Source organism: Galeopterus variegatus, unplaced genomic scaffold (assembly GCF_000696425.1).
Source record: "Galeopterus variegatus unplaced genomic scaffold, G_variegatus-3.0.2 Scaffold134, whole genome shotgun sequence".
NCBI classification, from domain to species: Eukaryota; Metazoa; Chordata; class Mammalia; order Dermoptera; family Cynocephalidae; genus Galeopterus; species Galeopterus variegatus.
The window spans coordinates 97,873-119,895 of NW_007726245.1; the positions used below are offsets into that span (position 1 = coordinate 97,873).

The window sequence follows — 22,023 nt, forward strand, 5'->3', positions numbered from 1 at the left end:
CTGAGCCTCATCTCCTTCTCTGGGTCAGAACCAAGGAAGGAACTCAGTTGGGGGTAAGAGGGGGTCTGGCAAAATCTGGCTCCCAGCTCCAGTTTGGCCTATTCACCAGTTCCCTCACCTACTGCCCCCTCCCCTCCCACTTCTGGCAGCGGCTACTCAATGGGTGGGGATAGGGGCAGGGGAAACGGGTGTGCCGACCTCCAGTGCCCCAGAAAAGCTCTGTGCCCTGAACAACAGCAATGCGTCTGAACAATGTGGTCAAAAGTCCTGTCACCTAGACCGAGGCTTCTCCCATTCTCATGTGCACATGAATCGCCCGCGGTCTTGTTAAATGCAGACGTTGATTTAGTAGGTCTGAGGCAGCACCTGAGATTCTGCATTTCTAACAAGTTCCAGGTGATACTGTTGCTGCTGGTCTCAGGACCACACTTTGAGCCCCACCCTGGTTCCCGAGGACTGGACTCCTGATGGAGTTAGTAGGATGTGTTGGCATCACGTGGACACAGAGCTGGGCTCCTTGCACTGGCCCAGTGGCTGGCAGAACCACACACCCTGACCCCTAATGTCAGCAGACCTTCAGCGGAGCAATAACCAGACTTGCTTTCAAGTCGGCTTCTCCTGACCCCACCTGCCACCTCTTCCCATGCAAGGTTCTGATGAGGCGGCCCTGGCGTCTGGCTTCCTGGCTCTGCTGTGGCACGTACAGCCTCTGTCCCAGCCCTTCTCCCATCTCAGAAGCATGGGGCTATTTCCTGGGTCTCTCCAGTTACCAAGTTTCCTACATCAGAGACTCCTGCCCAAGAGGCCTGAGCCCTGCTTTCTCTGACACCCTGTGGGATTTGTGAGGGACCCGGTGGGAGTCGGTGTGGATGTCAGGACCCCCTTGCCCAAAGGGAACGCTTGTTCTGTCACTCCCCTTGGCAGTGTCCCCACGCCCTCAAATCAAGAGACTCCAAAATGTCTCCAAACACATTTCATAAACCAGAGTCATCCCACACATATGTGCCAACAAGCATTTTTATTTCTTTACTTTGAGGACACTGGGAAAGGAGAGAGCCCTCTGCTGAGAAAGTTCTGGTCTGTTGGTGGAAACTAGCAGGGTATCATCAGGGTAGATTTCCTGGAAGGCATGAAGGGTTGGTGCAGGGTGCAAGGTGAGAGAGGTTAAAGGCCAGAGAAAGAGGAGGGGCTGAGGAAGTCACCTCCCACGTGGAGTGCAGCTGGTGGCTTGGGACTGGGATGGAGTTGAATGGCGGATGGGAATGTGGTTGAGAGCCAGATGGGGTGAAGGCCCGGGCTGGGGCCCTGGGAAGGCTCAGGACCCTCCCTCTCTACACCGACCACCCCCTCCCTCCCACTGGCTGCGCCTCTCTCCTCAGACGGGAGGATTTGGACGGCTGAGGAAGGCAGTTCCAGCCAGCTGCCTCCTCCAACCCTGGCTGGCTGGGCCAGAAGCAGGCCCAGACAAGGACATGGTCTCTCCAGAAAAGTACAGGTCCTGGGTAGAGTGGAAAGGCTGGGTCTGGGACAGGGAAGTGGAGGTAATGAGGGGACCCAGACAGCAACACTGGCACCCCTCATCCCATGGCTGGGAGCCCACCTATGTCCGCACATAGGTCAGCTGGATGTCACCCGCCACTTCCAGGTTGTTGATGGCAGGCAGGTTCTTCAGGCGGTGGTAATATTCAAACAGGTGCTGACCATCCACGGCCACCTTGAAGCAGTGGCCTTCACATGTGATGCACACCTGGGCAGAGAGACCATGCCGCTTGCACTATACTAGGGAAGTCCTCAGACCTAAGTTCAGGCTCGTGCCTCCCTCCGTCCCTCCTTCCTCAAACGGTAATAAGCCCTCCACCTGCACGCTGGCCACGCTGAATGCTCTTCACTGACCGTGCCACATGCTCTTCTTCCCCTATGCTTTAGCATATGCTGTTCCCCTGCGCTTCCCACCTGACACACCTTCCCTGCCTCCTGAACCCCGCCTAGTTGAGTCAACTGCCTGCTCAGGCCATGTTCCCCACCCCCCATTCTCACTCTCCAATTGGACCCTGAGCTACTAGGGACAGGAAGGCTGGCTGTGCCCTCCCTAGTACCCAGCACACAGGCATGCACTCGTCTGGGCTCCTGCAGCGGGAGCCTCTAACTTGTCTCTTCCACCCCAGTGCACTCTCCACGAGGCATACAACTCTATGAGACTCCTGTTATGATAACTCCATGCTGTAGATGAAGAACCTGGAGCACAGAGTAGTTAAGTCGCTTGCCCAAGGTCACACAGCTCTGTCAATCAAGGTATATTGCTCTCTACCCAGATGGCTTCTAGTTATATTAAAATCCCATCTTCTTTCGTTGGCTGCCAAAGCCCTATACCAGTCCTTTTCAGTCCTGATTGCAGAGTATAATCACTTAGGGCATATTTTAAAAACACGGATGCCCAGGCTGAGCACCTCATAGCCAGGGGTGGGACCCAGGCACTGATTTTTCTTTTTTAAGCTGTCAGGGTGATTTGAATGTGTAGACAGGATGGAGAACACTGCACCGTGTGTTCTGGACCTCCAGCTGCACCCCCACCTCTGGCCCTCACTCTACGCAGCAGCCCCGGCCTGGCCTTTCCTGGACAAGCCACGCCCATGTCCCTGCAGGACGGCACGAGCTCCACCCTCCCTGGGCTCACTCTATCCCAAGGTGCTGTTTGCTTTCTGCACAGCACCTGTCCTCATCTGCAGTGACCTGTTCATGCTTTTGTTTCCTTGTTCCTCCCCCCACCTAAAACGTGAGCTCCCTGGGGCAGGATCTGCTTCACGGCTACACCCCCAGCGCATGGGTGCTTCCTGCACAGAGTGGCCCCCACAGTTGACAAATGGTTGTTGAATGAATAGGTGAATAAATAGCACCTCATTCTTGGGTTTGACTTGGCACTTATGGGCCTTGTGACCTCAGGCAAGTGACCTGCCCTTGTGGTTTGTTTCCTCCTCTGTAAAAAGCAGATACCAACACCTACTTTGTGCAGGACAGTAATAATAAAATAATAATGATTTGTTGAACACTTTCCTCACCCCAGAGACATCAGCTCCCATTGCGTTCAAGGTACCCCCAGACCTTCTGCGCCCCTTTCACACCCCTGTGAGCCTCTCTGAGCACCTTACCAAGAACGCCTGGCCTCGGCCAAAGGGTATTTGTTGGGGTCTTCGCTCCTCAGACCCCCAAGAACCATTGATCTGGGTGTTGCAGACCACGTTGTTCTCATTGAAACGTGGGTTCAGGTGGAAGGCGATGTCATTCCCAGAGTTCAGGTTGATGTGGAACCTGGGGCGATAGGCTCGCATGGACCTTCTCCACCCACTGACCTCCAGGCCCCAGCCCCTCCCATCATCCCCAGCTTGTCCGGAGCCAGGGGGATGGCCAGAATGACCTGGAGGGTCTCTCTCCTCCCTGCGAGCCCTGGAGCAAGCCCTGGCTTACCTCTGAGCATGGGGCAGGACGGTGCCCCCCACAACAATGGACTTGGATGGGTACAGCCCGCCTGGGATGCTGGTGCAGAAAGGCATTGGCTGTTGGGAGGAGGGGGACAGGTGAAACAGCTGCAGCCAGAGCAGCTGCTGCACGAGGGGGATTCTGCTGCAATTCTCATGAATTTGGACAGTCAGCTGAGTTTGACAACTGTGCCTGTGAATAATACCTTCAAGAAAGAACCCCACGATATCTTTCCTTGGTTCAGTAAATGCCAAAGGAATACTTTATAGTGTTCCTCAAATCAGCGGGCTTAAAAGTGTCATGAAAGGGGCCGGCCCGGTGGCGCACTGCTACAGTGCGCCGCTTGGGGGCGCTTCTCCCGCCGAGGGTTCGGATCCCACATACAGACCGGTTCCCGCTCACTGGCTGGGCGAGGTGTGGGAGCAACACCGAGGGTTGCGATCCCGTTGCCGGTCCCAGTCCGGTACGGGCGCGACACTGAGGGTTGCAGTCCGTTGCCGGACACGAAAAAAGACAAAAAGGAAAAAAAAAAAAAGTGTCATGAAAGGAACTTTAGCTGCACACAAAAAAATTCTTGGGATGCAAAAGGAAGGCCATATCATTTGTTAGCGCTGAAGTGACAATTTTAAAGTTGAAAGCTCCTTTCAGCAGTCTTCTAATTTACTTAGAGGTTTTTAGTACTTCAGCTCAGCACAGGACTACTTTTAATTTTGCGGGGCCAGAGGACCACCCCCAACCTACCCTTCTCCTGCCTGCCCAGCACAAACAAAACCTCTGCCCCTGCCCCCCAAGAAACCACTTACATAGATTGTGTTGAAGCATGCCATAGGTGGGATTACAGGATTCTGTTGAAAAGAGACCAGGAAATTCAGTGTGGGAACACACACACACATACACACACACATACACGGGCACCTGCAAATTCTAGAAGGAGGCTCTGAATGAGATTCTCCCGTTTCTTCCCTTTCCTTCTCACGTTGGCCTTCCTGGAACTTTCTGCTGTGTTCCTGAACCCCATCGTGGTCACCTGCCCCCCAGCCCCTCCATGTGCCTCTTTATTCACTGGATAAATCCAGCCTGCTCCAGAATCTCTGCTGTCGCAAGGACAGTTAGCTGCATATCTCCTGATTGCCAGCCCTAATGTCCCCATCCTCTTTGCTAAACCACTTTCTTCCTGACTCTAGCACTCTAGGGAATTCAGTTGTTGGTGAAGAAGAACATTGAAGCTGTGGGAATTTTTAGACTTACAGGGAACATCTGTCCAGGGGCGTCCTGCACATTGTGGGTGAACGTTTGAATCTGTAAGAAAGAAACCGGTCTTAACCAGCTCTTGCCAGCGTGAAGACCACCACCTGCCACCAGAGGGCGCCACTTGACACGCCCTCCGAGGTGAGTGAACCTTGAGCTGCGCCCAGCCCGACAGCCCCGCCCAGGCCCCCAGGACGGGCAGGTAGGTTAGATCCCTGAAGGAGAAAGACGGCTGTGCTTGTGGCCCCGGGTCCATCTTCCCCGGGAAATTTCTCTCAGGGTAGGCTCACTTTGCAGGAGGAAGTGCCTGTGAGGCCTCCGCCTTCTGTGGCTGCCCGCAGAGTGGCAGGAGCCTGAGCAAACAGGCTCCAACCAAGCACCCCCAACTCCCTCCCAACAGCACCACGGACAGGGGGTCTGGCCTCGGCTGCCCCACCCTCTCCGTGGGAGAACCTCCAAGAAGAACAAAAACGAAGAGGATCCGAAAAGAGAGAAAGAGACTTACAATGGGAGCCTGGCTGGCAGAATGGAAGCCTGGAGGCTGAGAGGGACGAGGAAAAGAAAAATGGTGGTTATTGTCGGTGCCACATGAGGGTGAGAGGCGAGAGCAGAACTTGCAGGGCAGGTTCTTCTGGTCAGACATGCCTCCCCAGACATTCTCACCTCCCTCCTGCTCCCGAGCAAGCCATCCTGAGCCTGTGGCACTTGGATTCTCACCCCGAGGAACACAGTGGGGCTGGGGTTGGAGGAGGGGGAATGTCCCGGGGTGGGGGTGGGGGGGAGCCTGACACAGTCCATATTTCTTCCCTTAGCTCCTAGAGGCAAGAGCGTTACTTCCAGGCTGTGTTTCACCCATCAGGGGAAAACTAGCATTTCCTGAAGGCTTGTTGTGTGCCAAATGCTGGGCTTCGGTGCCCTCCAACGAGGGAGGCGTTCTCAGCACCTGTTTCACTGGGGAGGCAATGAGGCTCAGGAGGGTTAAGCAACTTTCCCAAGCTCGCCCAGGTAGCAAGTGATAAAATCCAAAATGGTACCAGTTCTGTCTGATTGTATCCACCATCCCTATCTCCTCCCCAGGCGAGGGCCAAAGTTGGTCTGCCCTGCAAAGGCTGCCTGGAGCTAGACCAGTCCTGAAGTCAGCGTGGCAGGAGGTTGGTGACCTGTCTGTGCCATCATGGGCCATAGGAAGGCTGTGTTGACAGAGCACCCCTCCCCTGGTCCCCACTGCTTGAGTGGCCAAAGGAAGGGCTGCCCACCTTTCCTGTCCCCACCCAGTAGACTGCGCTTACCTGGCCAGTCCCCCATTCCACCTCTCTGTGCAAACCACATCTAACATTCATTTACTGAGTCCCTATTGAGCACCACGCACTGTGCAAAGTGCTGGAGATACACAAATGAACAAGCCACAATCTCAGCCCTCCAGGGGCTTGTGGGTGTAGGGGAGGTGAGGGTGGGGTGACAGGGACAGGCACGTAAACACAGTTATAATGAGGGGACGTGACTCGCATGGCACAGATAGGTATGAAGTCCATGGGGACACAGAGGGAGATCCAGCAGTCTCTGGGCAGGGAAAATTCCCCAGAGGAATGACACTTAAGCAGAGCATTGAAGGGCAGTTAGGAGTTTGCCGGGTGCGGGGAGAGCACAGGGTGCTTTTGGACTGGGACAGCATGTGCAAAAGCATGGTGGGCAGGGGGCCTCGAGTGAGCAGCAGAGCCTGCATGAGCTTCATGGGTGCGGGGTGAGCTGGGAGGTGGGTTGGGTCCAGAACGGGGAGGATGCTGCATGTCCTGCTGGGGAATTTGGGCTTTACTTAGAAGGGTTTTGGGCTTTTAAAATTTCTAAGCAGGGAGAGGATGTGATGGGATTTGCTTGTAGGAGGGTCACTGTGGCAGCGGGTGGGTGTCAGGGTGGAAAGGTGAGCTAGGCCACGGTCACCGTAGGGAGGAATCACAGTAGCCTGGACCAAGGGTGGCACGTTGGAGAGACACAAAGAAGGGGAGAGAAAAACCAAGGACAACCTCCAGGTCCCGAGCTCTGGGTGCCCCTTGGGTGGGCACAATGGAGTCTTTAGGCCCTGGCTGGCCTCTTGTCCTTCCTGCTCCCTGCTCAGCCCGGGCCTCTGTGTTCAACTCACTTTCGGTTTGCGCCCTTTGTGCCTGGGTGGGAAACAGACAGGCTTGGGGAATCGCGCCACGGAGAAGGCAGGCTGCACATGGGCTGCGCTGATGTTCTGTTAAGACAAAGCACCACGGGTGACGAGAAGCGGTGTTAATGGAGCAAGGAAGAGCGGAAAGGCAGGCGCAGGGCAGGAGGGGAGCCAGGTGGGCAGGGAGAGGAGAGCTTAGGCTGGTGGGTAGCAGCAGGGGGCAGTCTCCCCCACCCCTCTCGCTTCTATCCCTGCAGGGCAGTGAAGCAGGCAGGAGGGAATGGGAGAGACGAGCCCACAGGCAGAGGAGCTCGTATTCATTGAGGACCTACTGTGCGCTCATTTCGAGGAGCACACACACGTGCTGAGAATGGCAGCCGCGCTCCCATCCAGCTGCTGGCACCCTGTGGAAACGTGGGCCCGGCGCGCCCTACTCCTCCCGTGCTTTATGTGGTATCTCCTGACCATTTAGATGTTGGCAAGACGTTCAAAACTTTGAAGACACAGAAGGGTCAAACAGACCCTGTTGTGTTCCCGTGGAGGCCATTTTATGACCCCAATATATATCGTCTCGCTGAACCACACAACCACCCATGCGGTGCAATGACTACGCTCATTCTCCAGGTGACGGAACTGAGTCTGGAGAGGCCAACTCGCTCGTCTGACATCCCATAGACAAGAATGGCAGAGCTGGGAATCAGAACTCCCAAGACAGGGCTGTTTGCAAACCAACCAGCCTCCTAAACAGGGTGGAAATAGACAGTGAGAGAGTAGGGAATGGCCGATGAGTCTGAGAGACGGAGGCAGGTATTCTGGACAGAGACAGCAACACAAGACGGAGGGAGAGAGTGACAGAGAAGAAGCGGTGGGCAGACAGCGGGCAGGGGAACCAGTGTGTCCCCGAAGTCACCCAGGTAGGAGATTGGCTGGTACCTGTGGGCCCACCTAACAGGACCTAGGCACAGCTAGACTGGGTCCTGCACTCCAGCCCGGGGGACAGGGGCCAGGTGGACGATCTGACCTGGAAGCTGATGTCGAACAGCTGGACAAAGCCGATGACAGAGATGTTTTTCACGCGGTGGTAGGGTATGCGGTGGGCATACTGCACAAAGAAGCTGCCGTTCACCGTCACCTGCCAAAGGAGAGCGCGTGTTATGGGGGAGGAGTCTCAGGCCAGGGGACCAGAGCGCACCTGAGCTCCTGAGTCCCTGCTTCGAGCAGTAAAGACCTAAGTCTGGTTTTCACATCGATCACTGTAGGTTGATGGCATCAGCCTTCAGTGCTGTGCCAGTCCCTCCTTGGCTCTAGTTGTTGGCTTTTAGTACTTATGGTCGTGCGTTTGTTGATTGCACTAGTTTGTCTTTCTCACCATATCTCATATGGGGTATTACTTCAATATGCATAAAAATGCTCATGGGGAGCCGAGGGGAGTTGACCTTGGGTCACACCGGGTGGATGGCACATCCATGTCCCAGAGGAATGGAATTAATTTGAATTTTAAAGACAAAGAGGCCAAAAATTAACATGGTGATTTATCTAAATTTTATTTTCAGAGTAAAAGAAGAGGCGCACCTGTAGATCCAGGTGAAGGTGTGTAAAGAGACTATGCAGAGATCAGTAACACCCTTATGAGGAAACGATCTGTATAGTGGTGTCACTCTGGCCTGGTCTCAGCGTAATTATTTAAAGGCTGTTCATCAAGCCTGGTAGGGCTGGGGGGACAGGGAGCAGGAGGCGGGGAGGGGGATTCCCGCTCACCTTGAATTCTGAGCTCTGCACCAGGAAGCAGAGCTTGAAGGGCTTCCCCTTCTGGAAGGGCATTTTCATCTTCCTCTCCTCGGGCCCCCAGCGCCCTTTCTGCTTCGTGTTGCAGACCACATACCCTCCATCTTCAAACCGCGGATTGAAGTGGAAGGCAATGTCATCTCCACTGGAGTCGGTCTGCAAGTTCACCGCAAACCTAGGCCGAGGAAAATCAGTCTTCGGTAGCGTGGTTTATTGCCAATGATAGGAGCAGGAGGACCTTGGTGCCTTTGACTTATGTCTGTCTGGGAACTTGCATGTAACCTGCGTGGCACAGACTAGTATGCTGGCATCCTTTTGGTTTGCCTCATTGGGACCTAATGTGTTTTTGCGCAATCATTGCATTTTGCCTTTACAGTGTGATTTTCTAAAAATAAGTAGAAAATGGGTAAGGAAAAGTGCCGGCACTAGCAACAAGTATAGGTGTTGGGAACTCATTACAAATTGGTATCAGAGGTGGAAGTGGTTAAGCATGCCTGGGAGAGAGCCTTGAGCGCCAAGTGGACACTCACTGGAGGCTGGTGTTGTTGGGGGCCAGCCGTGTTGAAAGCCAGCCCATGCCTGCTTAATTGGGAAGAAAGAGAACAAGTTTAAAGAACACAGGAAAGACAATGTCTAAAGGGAATAGGGGAAGCACAGAATAAATATTAGCTCTCCAGGCATGAAAATTTCTGCTATGTGCGTCTGTCCCTCACTAGATGTTGGTGTATGTTTTGGGGAACACGTGAGGTATGGGCATGGTGGCCCCCGAAGTCAAGCAGGCCTGCAATCACACCCCAGCTCTGCACTGTTTACATTTGGGATGACCCCTAAACCACACCACTCTCAAGTTGCCACACCCAGAAAAGGGGTGACATCCTTCAGGGATGATTACATGAGCAGTCGTTCTGTGAGCCCTCAGTAGTGGGGCCCACGGGACACTGCTGATCCAGCCAGCCTTGTCTCTGGCAATACTAAGAGGAAAGGAGGCTCCAGAAGACTTTGGAATCACAAACTCTAAGTCCACGTTCTCTGTAAATGGACAGTACTGTTCGGAATATCTCTGGGTGTATTTTTCCCATTGTGGTCCATCAGCTTCATTCCTGTCGTCCTTTGAAGATTCTTGCCCCAGGGAAGGGAGAGAGCAGAAGCTCCCAGGGGAAGAGGGACTGTCTGAGGTGGGGAAAGTCTCTATTAGACAAGATGGGAGTAGAAAGCCACCACGGAGTCCCTAACAAACACGGTGAGAACCACACACCTGTGCACCACCCAGACACGGGTCAGCCAGGCCTGTGTGAGGCCCCTCCAGCCGCTGAGAGGACACGTGAGCTCATCCCTGTTCCCAGACAGCTCACCTGGGACGGAGGAAGGGGTGGGAGACAGCACTGACAAGATGCTGGTATTTTGAATTGATTTAGGATTTCCCACCGAAAGAGACCTAATTACTTTTGATGTTAAATATTTAAATATTTCCACTACAGGAGGATAAGGGCTTCAAAGTAGGTGAGAGCAGTTATGGGAAATAAAGGAAATTCTATTTTTGCAGCTCTGAGTCATAGCGTGCAAAGTTCAGCCCTGCAACATAATCATCTGCCTCTGGGCCATGCCACCTCCCGCCTCAGACTGCCAGTTCTCTGGGGCCCTCGGGGACCCACTAGCCCTGGAGTCTTTGTTAATGGTGCCCCTGGATGCATTTGGCACCCTATACTGGTACAGGGGCCTGTGCAGCACCTGAGCCAGGCACTGGTGAGCTTGGAGGTTGTCAGAACTGACCCAAGCTCACAGGCAAGCTGGTTTGCTAAGGGACAAGGCCGGGGAGAAACAACAGTCCCATCCACATACCTGGTTTCACTGGAGTTAAGAACATTCCCATTGACAATGATCTGAAGTCCAGCCTGGAGACCCCCTTGTATTGACCCAGAAAAGGGGACAATCTGCAGGGAGAAGACATCGGGACCATTGGTCAGTTGGGCTGTCTCCTGTCTGTTCCCTTCAGCACCTGCCAATGGCTGGCCTGGGCAGACAGCTCCGCGATGCAGCTGTGCGCAGAGGGAGTCTTGGCCTCACAGATTTTACGGGCCTCTGCAGGAGCAGGCACCAATCCAGTTAGTTACACAGACGTGCTAAGCTTGGGGCAAGGAGACCTCCTGGCTCTGAGAGGACGTGACAGAAAGCTGACCTTGCATGAGAGTCTGAGAGTCCACCGGGAGGAGGGCCTTCCAGGCAGGGAAGCAGCATGCATACGGCCTGAGATGGGGGCTGCTGCACCCCAGGCCAAGCTCCCTGCAAAGGCCCTAGGGCCCTGGCTGGGGATTCAGGAGGCCCAAGGGACCAAAGGGACTCATCAGGTATTCTGGAAGGTAACCCTTCCACTCACCTGAGAGGGCCAAGAGGAAGACATCCCACCCAAACCCACTCACCACATAACAGTGGTGACCATGACCTTTGCCCCACCAGCCACCTCAAGCAGAGCCTCTTCCCAAGTGTCTCCATTGGGCCACAGGCACCCCCCTCCTCTACTCTTGCTCCTAGGCTCCCCATTCCTTCCCTCAGACCCTCAGCAGCCTCTGAAACCCTAGTGTGGTATCTGCACTCATCCTAGGCCCCAATCACTATGTCAAATCCTCCTTTCTGGGCCCCTTTAAAGGGGCAATGGGCTACGGTGAGGCCTGCGTTGTTCTAGCGTCAGGAAGACTCCAGCTGTGAGTCCCAGCTCTGCTGCCCGTTACCTGAGCGGCCTTGGGAAGCCTATTTAACTTCTCTTTGTCTCAGTTTCCTCATCTGTAAAATAGAGATAAATCCCTCTACTGCATAAGATTGTTTAATGATTTAGTGAGAAAAAGTCTGTGGAAGACACAGGCACATAGTAGGTGCCTACCCCCCACCACCCCACACCTTGGTCTCTCTGAGCAAAATTCCCAAATTGGTACTTCCCAGCTCCCAAAGCTTACAGCTGAAATGCCTTTTATCCAATGTGGTCCTGAACTGACATTAAGGCACAGTTCTATCTCCTAGCTGATTTTCACATTTGCAAGTTGTCAGTGTCTTCTCTAACATCTCTTTTAGGTCAATACTCTAAAAAACTTAAATGCTTACAGGAGCCAGGCAGGTAATAGGAAGGTAGGAGACGGACAGGTAGGACACAATAGGGACTGGTAGGGACAACGGCAAAGCAGACATTACACCCCTCATGTCAAGGGGCAGCATCCACTCAGCTCTGACCAATTATTGCCACCCAGGTCCAGTTTTGGCAGAGCTTCCAAATTTTTAAGAGAAGACAGAAATCTAGATTTTTTTTTCCATAAAACTTTCTAATTTCTGGGGGGAAAAAAATCCTTCAGAAAGGGTATAAGAGTTTCTATATTATAGAGATACACAATAAAACATTTGCAGTGAAATGATATATCTGGATTTGCTTCAAAATAATTCAAGAGTGAAAATTAACATCGTGAAAATGTCCATCCTACCCAAAGCGATGTATAGACTCAATGCAGTCCCCATCAAAACACCAAGGACATTCTTCACAGAAATAGAAAAACAATCCTAACATTCATATGGAACAACAAAAGACTCCAAATAGCCAAAGCAATTTTGAGCAAAAATAATAAAAATAATAATAAAGCCAGAGGCATTATACTACCTGACTTCAAATTATACTACAAAGCTATAGTAACCAAAACAACTGGCATAAAAACAGACACTCTGACCCATGGAACAGAATAGAGAACCGAGAAATCAACCCACACACTTACAGCCAGTTGATAATTGAGTATACACTGGGGAAAGGACAGCCTCTTCAATAAGTGGTGCTGGGAAAACTAGACTTCCATCCGTAAAATAATGAAACTGGACCTGTACCTCTCACCATATACCAAAATCAACTCAAAATGGGTTAAAGACGTATGTATAAGACACAAAACTACAAAACTACTCAAAGAAAACATAGGGGAAACACTTCAGGAAGTAGGGCTGGGTAAAGACTTTATGAACAAGACCCCAAAAGCACAGGCAACAAAAGGAAAAATAAACAAATGGGGTTATGTCAAACTAAAAAGCTTCTGCACAGCAAAAGAAAAAGTTAACAGAGCAACCTACAGAACGGGAGAAAATATTTGCAAACTATGCAGCTGACAGGGATTAATATCCAGAATACACAAAGAACTCAGACAACAGTAAAAAACAAGTAACCCAATTAAAAAATGGGCAAAGAAGCTGAATGGGTATTTCTCAAAGGAAAATGTTCAAATGGCCAACAGACACATGAAAAAATGCTCAGCATCACTCAGCATCAGGGAAACGCAAATCAAAACCACATTGAGATATCACCTCACACCAGTTAGACTGGCCAGTATCAAAAAGACAGAGAATAACAAATGCTGGTGAGGATGTAGAGAAAGGGGAACTTTCCCACCCTGTTGGTGGGACTGTAAATTAGTGCAACTGTTATAGAAAACAACTATATTTGAGGGTCCTCAAAACAAATATATTTGAGGGTCCTCAAACAACTACATATAGAACTGTCATATGATCCAGCAATCCCACCACTGAGTATGTACCCAAAGGGATGGAAGTCATCATGTTGAAGGGACACCTGCACTCCCATGTTTATCACAGCTCTATTTACAACAGCCAAGAGTTGGAACCAACCTAAACGTCCATCAGCAGATGACTGGATAAGAAAAATGTGGTATATATACACGATGGAATACTACTCTGCCATAAAAAGGAACGAAATTGTACCATTTGCAGAAACGTGAATGAACTTAGAGAAAATTATGTTAAGTGAAATAAGCCAGGCACAGAAAGAGAAATATTGGCATGTCCTCACTCATAAGTGGGAGGCGAGGAAGGAAGGAAGGAAGGAAGGAAGGAAGGAAGGAAGGAAGGAAGGAAGGAAGGAACACAATAAGTCCTTGAACTCTCAAAAGGAGAACTGAGGACACCAGAGGTGGGAAAGGGGAAGGGGGAGAGGAGGTTAGGGAGAAATTGGCAAAGGGCCACAAAAAATGTTTACATTGTGTAATGATAAAATAAAATTTTTTAAGAAAGAAAAAAAAAAAGGACAAAAGAAATAATCCAAGGGCGGATTAGGAAGTCGGTCTTTGCTGACGCCGGGTGACGGGTATGCATGGTCTATGATACTATCCTCTTTGCATGTTTGAATTTCCTATAATTAAAAGTTAAAAACACACTCTGTGCAGGCCAAACAAAAACCACCTAACAGCCAAATTCAGTCCACTGGCCACTGCTTTCTGGCCTGTGTCCTTGAGTTGCATGACCACATAGAGCCTATGGAAACGCATCCTAGCCCCGTGTACACGGCTGGTGCTGTGAAAGCCCCAGCAATGCTGGGGTCTCCTTTGGACAGACTCTGCTATCTGTGGATTCGGGGTGTCTTTTGTTGCACCTCAGGTCAGGTTTGAACTCCGTCATTAAATACTTTAGTGACTCTGAGCAAATCACAACTTCTCTGTGTCTCCAAGTTCTCTCTTGTTGTCCCCGCTTATATTAGTCCATTTCTACTGCTTATAACAAAATGCCTGGAACTGGGTAATTTATAAGAAAACAAAATTTATTGCTTGCAGTTTCAGAGTCTGGGACGTCCAAAGTCCAGAGAACACATCTGGTGAAGGCCTTGCTGGTGGTGACAGTGATGCAGGGGTCTCCCATGGCAGATGGCAGAGCAGAGAGAGTACCTTCCTCCTTAAGTCTCCTTTTAAAGCCACCAGAAGCACTCCCATTATTCCAGGAACGGATTAATCCATTCACGAGAGTACAGACCTCACAACCGAATCACCTCTTCAAGGTCTCACCTTTCAAATACCACGATAGGATTTCCAACCCTCTTAACACTGTCACAGTGGGGGTTAAGTTTTGGGGGAACACTCAATCCAAGGCACTGTCCATGCCAAAGGTTTTGGGGAAGGAGAGTCAGCCTGATACAGTTACGGATCAGCAAGGCATGGTATGATTTTAAAGGTATTGGAAAGCCTGCCTTCCCTGAAAACTATTCCCCTGGCCTGTTTGTGGAAGCCTGGAATTCTCTTCAGAGCCTTTCAAACCATCCTGAGAGATGATGCTTAAATGCACAGACTCCTGGAAAGCGAGTGGCTGTCACTTTAGCACATTCACACTATGGTGGAAAGAACTGGAAGCATGGTGGAAAGAACTGGAAGCAGAGTGTGTTGGCTGCGGGATCCTAAGTGCATAGAAAACATTAAGGAGGACAGGAATGGGGACAAATGGGTACAGATCACAGGGGTGGGACAGTACAGGTGAATCTCTAAGGCAACCATCCTCTCCCAAAATTTTGTGAGATTTCAATATGTCTTAAATGGTGTCCCCAAATTTTGAAAAACAAGATTATCTTAATTTGAGTATAATCCTGCAAACAAGGTTATTCGTTGCAGCATTATAACAGCAAAGAATTGGAAAGAGCCTGAAAGTCCACCAATAGGAAAGAGGTGAAGTAAATGATGGCATTTCCATACAATGGAATCTATGCGGCCTTAAAAAGAAAAGGAAGAAGGGAACTCTGAGCACTGAAATGGAATGATGCCATTCGTAGAAAAAATGGGTGAGGGAAGGCTATGCATGCATTTCCTTATTTATAGATAAAATATTTCTGGAAGGATTCACAAGAAAGTGATAACACTGATTGATTGAAAGATACCCACGCCCACCCCCAGGCCTCCAGAAACATCCACATTCTAATCCCTGGAACCTGCGGATATGTTACCTTACATGGCAAAAGGGACTTTGCAGATGTGATTAAGTCAAAGATCTTGAGATGGAGCGGTTATCCTGGACTATCCGGGTGTGCCCAGTGTAATCACAAGGGTCTCTATGAGGGGCAGGTGGAGGATTTACTCAGTAGTAAACGTCACAACAGAAGCAAGAAGTTGCTGGCTTGAAAGAAAGAGGAAGGAGCCAGGAGCTAAGGGTGCAGGCAGCCTCCGGAAGCTGGAAAAGGCAGGAAAACAGATTCTTTCCTGAAACCTCCAGAAGGAAACACTTTGAGTTGCTGACACTTTGAGCTTAGACTTCTAACCTCCAGAACAGTAAGAGAACAGATTTGTTGTTTTCAGCCTAGCTGGCCAAGGCTGCTGTGGAATTTGGACCCGTGTGTGTTAGTGAGGGATTCTAGCAGGAGCGCAGGAAACAACCATGCCCCCTTTTGCTCCATGCGGTGCAGGAGGATGGATTTTTGCCTTGAATTTATAGTCCCCCAGGCCTGGGCTCGCCTCCCAGCTCTGTGTGCTAGTAGTTCTGACTTGACTGTCTGTGCCCTAGTCCCCTCCTTACACAACTTGCTCCTGGCTGTGCCCAGAAGCTGGGGACTTTTCCCTCCTTCTCCTATCTGGAAGTCCAGAAAGCAGAGCTAAGCTCTACAGGCCAGAGTGTGGGCAGCCCCCTTCTGGACTTGGTGTCATGAGAGGTCACCCAGTCCCGTCACCGGCAGTGGGGAGCTCAGCCAAGTCTGCCCAGCAGGAGGAGTGCATGGCCTTTAGCCAGTGGGCTCTTTGCTACAGAGGTTCTGAGGCTCTGCTGGCAGCCAAACTTCCATGCCTGTGTTATCTCGTTTATCCTTATAACAACCCTGGCTGTCATTAGTGCCACTTTTACAGACGAGGAAACTGAAGCACAGAAAGGTTTAGTAACTTGCCCAAAGCCACACAGCCAGGCAGCAACAGAGCTGGGATTTGAACCCCAGAACCCATGCTTTGAACCACCGCACAGACTGCCTCTCCTTATGAAGCACAAAGCATCCTTGTTCCTGCACCAAGTGCTTTCACGCAGCAGGTCCCATCCTCCCTGTCATTCTAGCTTCCCTCCTGGCCCTCTGAGGAGGCCAGATAAGAAATGGAAGTGAGGTTTCCAAGCCAGGCCTCCTCAGCAGAACAGCGGGCTGCATGACCTTGCCACCAGCATGTGAGAGGAAGTGTGGCTCCGACTGCCAGAAGACAAGGGGTCACCCGAGGGAGGTTTAACTGGCCCAGCCTGGGGGAGTCCGTGTGGGTGGAGGGGCTGCCTGAGGGCTGCACTGGTCTTTTCTTTGTCTGGACTACAAGGCCCTGTTTTTTGTTTTTTTTCTTTTCCTTTTTGTCTTTTTTACTGACCGGCAACGGGATCGCAACCCTCGGTGTTGCTCCCGCACCGCGCTCAGCCAGTGAGCGGGAACCGGTCTCCACATGGGATCCGAACCCTCGGTGGGAGTGCCACCACACTCCCAAGCGGCACACTCTCCAGTGCGTCACCAGGCCGGCCCATACAAGGCCCTGTTTTAACTCTCTGTTGACTATAGGAGGATTTTTCTCTGATTTGAAAAATTTGGCTTCTGAATCCCAAGATTTGAAAGTAAAAACCAGTCACCAGAATAAATAAGATGTCAGCACCTGGAGGAAGCTTTGGGACCCCCCCAATGGAGAACCACAGAGGGATAATGCACCCAAGGTGGTGCATGCTGACCCTGAGGCCCCCACAGAGGTACTGGTGAGCCCATTCAGCTTCTGGCAGCCCCTCTGTGCAGATGCCACCTTGAGAGCCTCCACAGGGTGGCTGGGGGGTTACTGGAGGCCACCAGGAGGCCCTAGCAGCTTCCCGCCCTCAGCACCGGCTGCTTCCCCCAACCCCCAGCCCCCCACCTAGCAAGGGCTCTGTCAGCCCACCCACCCTGGTCCCCTGGGAAGCTCTTTGCCAAGACTGGGAGGGACGCTGCTACAGGGCCTGGCCCACGACACAGTGACCACAGAAGGATCCTGGCTCGGGCTGTCGCTTTCCTGCCTCCCCCGATTGCTCCCTCTGCATGCAGCCCCTCTTCTTGGGGTAAATCAAGTCACCTTTCTTCTCTGCCACTTGCCATCTGGGGACATTTGGCAAGTGGCCTCAACCTCTCAGAGCCTCAGTTTTTCCACGTATAAAGAGGGATGATAAATCTCACTGGGTTTAAACAAGGCCACCTGCAGAAAGGGCCTACACACACACACACACACACATACACACACACACATACACACACATACACACATACACACACACACATACACACACACATACACACACACATACACACATACACACACACATACACACACACATACACACACACACACAGAGCAAAAAAGTGCAAAAGGCAGCCCTTTGCACCCTACAATGCAGGGACAGTCCCCACTCCACTCTCACTTCCAAAACTGCCCCTCAGCAGACACCCTGGAGCCGTCCTTGCCCTGTTAACTTCAAATTACCCTCAGGGCACAGAAGCCTTCCCTGCTGCCCCCAGACTCCTGGTAACACTAAACACTCCCACAGCACCTGCAGCGTGCCAGGCACCGTTCAAACACACTAATACCCCACCTTGCTTAATCCACCTTGGGAGGTGGGCTCCAGTATTATCCTCATTTTACAGATGTGGAAACTGAGGCCAAGAGAGGCGAAAAGAACTTGCTTGAGCCAGTGAATGGCTGAGCCCCGGGAAGCTATCTCCCCTTAGCTACCATGCTGGTTGTCACCCTCCCAGATGCTAGACAACTTCCCATCATAAAAGCCCTCACCCTTCTAGAGACTGCTCACGCCTTCTTCCCCTGAGGACCCAGGACAGGACAGACACCCAGAGGGAGCTCAGTGAACGTGTCAAACCTATGAATCATGGTGATTAACATCCCTCCAGTCCCCAGAGGCACAGGTGAGATTGGCATGGCACAGAAGATGCGACAGGAGACAGGATCACCCCATCTGGCATTTCTGCCCTGCTTGTGTTCTCTTGGGGATGCCCCCACCACTGCCTCTGCCACCCAGCAATTATTTCCTCAGACACCCAGAGCTGCTTCCCCCCTGGCTGTGGCAGTCAGCCGAGCCCGGGCCAGCCCCCTGCCCGCAGCCCCGAACTCACTGGATTCAGGTAGGGAGCCTGGGTGCCGTAGAAGGCCATTCTCTCCACCACGTTCAAAAAGAAACAGAAACCAAAGCAACTTGGTAGTTTTCCAGTGGGGAGGAACCCGGAGCATGAGGAAGTGGGTGGGGGATGGAGGCTGAAGGTGTCTCAAGGGAGGTAAGTAGGCACTCCCAGCCAGCCCCAATGACCTTCCCAGCCTGTCTCCTCCTGTGCTCCGTCCCTGAGACTGTCATGTTTGGTTCATAGAAATTTGAAGTACCTGACCTCACTGGCATTACACAGCAAGTTTCTAGACAACACTGTCCAAAATTATGTGACCATGCTTCCTAAGCATGCTCAGTCACAGTGTTCAGAAAACAATGGGGCTGGGCACTGCCTGTGCACAGGGTGCTGGTGGGGAAGGCCTGCTTCAACCCATTTTACACACAGAGAAACTGAGGCTCAGAGGCCCAAAGTCACACAGCTAATTAGGAGCAACCTAAGCTAAATAAGGATACTTAGGCTCTCTAAAAAGTCTTTCTCACTTTTAAATTTCTATTCTTCGTGTAAAAACATAATTATGTAGGAAGAAACATTTTGCAAGAAAAACACCATAATGGAGATTTTTATTCCAGAGTATAGGGGTGCCCCATGAGCTTCCGGTGCTCCTCTCTATGAATTTATCTCTTTTTTCTTTCTCCCTCTCTTCTCTCTCCCTTTTTTCAGGTCTTTAGGTTGGGGAGAAGACAAGTCTTGGACATAATAGAACATTCCAAGTGACATGGTGGTGGGAGGAGACATATGAAATAAACTGCCTTTAATTGGCTTGAACACTTCGTTAAGGGAAATAATTGGCTGAACAGAGAATAGCAGGATAGGCTGGAGAGGGGGAGGGGAGCTGTGACAATAAACTTACCCGAAGTCGACCAGGTCCCTGCAACATGCCAGCAAGAAGGCCCAGTCATCAAGCTGGGGATGACCAGTTAAGGGTCAAACAGGGAGCTTCTGGTCAAGATGGTGGAATAGACAGTCCCCAGCATCACTGTCTTCCACAAATCAACCAATTTACAACTATATAAAAAAGCAATGACAGCCAAGCTGGGGCTGCTAGAGCTCAGGGGAAGAGGAGGAGAGACCTATGGAGTGCATGAAGGTGGGAGAAGCCACAATGAGAGAAAGAAAAACTGCTCTGACCATTTTGTGCCATGGCCACTTTAAGGCTGGAGCTGCTGAGTGCACAGAGCAGGAGCCGACAAAAGCCGCAGCTGTGCCCTTCGGATGAAGTTGCTTTGAAGCAGCAGGGGAGAAGAGGGCCTTGGTGGCCCCCAGGACAGCAAGACCACTAACAGTGTTCCCATGGACCCACATTGGAGCGAGGAGCCAGAACAACTGAAAAAAAGGAGCCACTCAGAGGCCAGTGAGTCATCGCAAGGGACCAGCACATGGCCCGTCCCATGGGAAGTGTTTGCAGCATGAGCAGTGGGGGAGATGGGCCCACTGGAGGAACGCTGGGGCACAGCAAGGACAGCTGATCTGCCCCCCAATCAGCATAGGACCATTCAGAGGAGACTGGTCAGGAATATAGAATTGCGTGGAGTGCAGTTTGATGAAAAAACTCATGCCCAGATTAGAGTTTCTACACTACCCAGGTGCACTGGGTCTCTGGATAGCCAGAAGTACCTATGAAGTCAACCAGTAAGATCTGAGCTGCACAAAAAGCCTTCTCTATGGAATCAGCAGCAAAGCAGCAATTTACCTAAACCACACAGCTCAAGTACTGGTCCCTGCAGGAAGTTCCTGCATTTTAGAAGTAAGCAAAGGACAAAATAGTTCTGGCCCAGGCACACTGCCAGCACCTCAGGGCCACCCAGGAACCTGAGGCATGGATCAGGGGACCAAACCCCACTCCCACAGCCAGGAACACCACCAGCTCCAAGGAGCATGCCCAAAACATCACCTCCATGTGGTGGCTCACCACAGCCACCATAATAACCATGGCTGCCATGAAAGTGGCTAAATGCCACAACCACCATGCAGATGGTCCACCAGCCACTGGAGTGCATTGACACAAGGAGAGTCACCAGCAGAGACCAAAGAAAAGAAGAGGATGTCCCTCTCCACAAAGCCCATTCCAGAGTGACAGAAGCAGCATCTTCTCTATGATAATATGTGGGGATCTGTCGGGCCTTAAAAACTAATGCCACCTTAAGTGACGTTACAAGCAGTGCCATTATGGGCCCACAAGGGCGTATTAATGTGGCAGCCTAAGATGGCGCCAGGAGGAAGTAGGGTGGGGGTGTCTGTGGAAAACTTGCTTTAGCCCTTATTGGCCAAATACGTGCTTCCACACTCGAGGTTGCAATAGCTAGGCATTGAGACAGGATGCATGCTCTCTTGACTTTTAAGCTGATAAGATTATGTAAAAAACCTCCCTTCCCCATTTGCCTTTAAAAGCAAGTGCTTGTGTGGTAATAAACGGAACTGCTTGACAGAACCCCCGCCACACCTGAGTGTCCTTTAACTGGGCTGTTTTTGGGGAGCCGGTGGCTGTGCTCACCTCTCTTCATGGCTCTCTTCCCCCATCTCCTTCCAAAGGGGACAGGAGGGAAAGAGGAATCCTGGGCCGTTTGCTCGCCCACTGAAAGGAACGAGGCTAGGGCTGTTCGGGTCGGCCGGCAGCGGACCTGACAGGGACCTGAACACACCTCTCAGCATTGGACAGATCATCCAGGCAACAAATCAACAGAGTAACCATTACTCTTTCAGAAGGAGAGAAGAAATCTAGGGTTATCAGAGGTGGGAGGGGGGGAAGGAGAGGGGGATGGGGAGAGATTGGACAAGGGGCATAAAGAGTAAGTACGATTTGTAACAATATATATACAAGTAATATTGATTTGATCAACATATGTCAACATTGAACCCCCAAAATATGTATAATCAATTATGATTAAATAAAAAAAAATTTTTTTAAAGGGGGTCAAACAGGTATGGAATGTGCAGAAGAGTCCCAGGGCCAGACATATGTCTGCACCTCTCTTCCTTCTTGCACTCTGCCTAGATGCACCAGAACCAGCAAAGACTAACTTCTTTGAGATGCCTCCAGAGACTGAGGCCATGTGTTCCTCTGCACCCTTCAGTCCCCGTTATGTTCCTGCATCAACCAGAATTTGACCAGATTTAAGGAGCAGACAGCACCGCTGGAGCAGAAAAGAGGGAAAAGAAAGGAAATTCTTTACAACTCTGTCTGACACCTTGACACCAGGGAGAATTTCATCAGGACATGTCATCTGCAGGCAATTGCCAATTGATTGGGATATGGAACAACTGGAGCTGTCGTTTATTGCAGGTTGCATGTAAAATAATACAACTTAGAAAATTGCATGGTGGATTATAACACAGTCAATATCTACTTCTCCTACGTTCTGGCTATTCCACTCCCACATACTTACCCAGGAAAAAGGAAGACACATGTGTTGGTTCACAGCAGCTTTTCTCAGCA

General features: G+C 51.1%; 1 protein-coding gene across 1 annotated transcript; it reads right to left on the minus strand.

The window, feature by feature from the left end:
• Positions 1-999: 999 nt before the first annotated feature.
• Positions 1,000-18,623, minus strand: LGALS9 (lectin, galactoside-binding, soluble, 9). Its single transcript, XM_008589154.1, has 10 exons — positions 18,543-18,623; positions 10,496-10,587; positions 8,630-8,831; positions 7,893-8,003; positions 6,860-6,955; positions 4,723-4,773; positions 4,216-4,319; positions 3,463-3,618; positions 3,147-3,306; positions 1,000-1,747 (listed from the first exon to the last, which is right to left on the minus strand). The coding sequence occupies exons 1-10, from the start codon at positions 18,579-18,581 to the stop codon at positions 1,601-1,603; spliced, it is 1,158 nt and encodes a 385-aa protein (XP_008587376.1). The 5' UTR covers positions 18,582-18,623; the 3' UTR covers positions 1,000-1,600.
• Positions 18,624-22,023: the final 3,400 nt, after the last annotated feature.

Coding starts and splice junctions, on each gene's coding strand:
- LGALS9 (XM_008589154.1), bottom strand. CDS start 18,581: ATGGCCTTCTACGGCACCCAGGCTCCCTACCTGAATCCA. Junction 8,832..10,495: donor CTTAACTCCAGTGAAACCAG/GTATGTGGATGG, acceptor TCCTCGGCCTAG/GTTTGCGGTGAACTTGCAGA. Junction 4,320..4,722: donor CCCCTGGACAGATGTTCCCT/GTAAGTCTAAAA, acceptor TCTTTTCAACAG/AATCCTGTAATCCCACCTAT.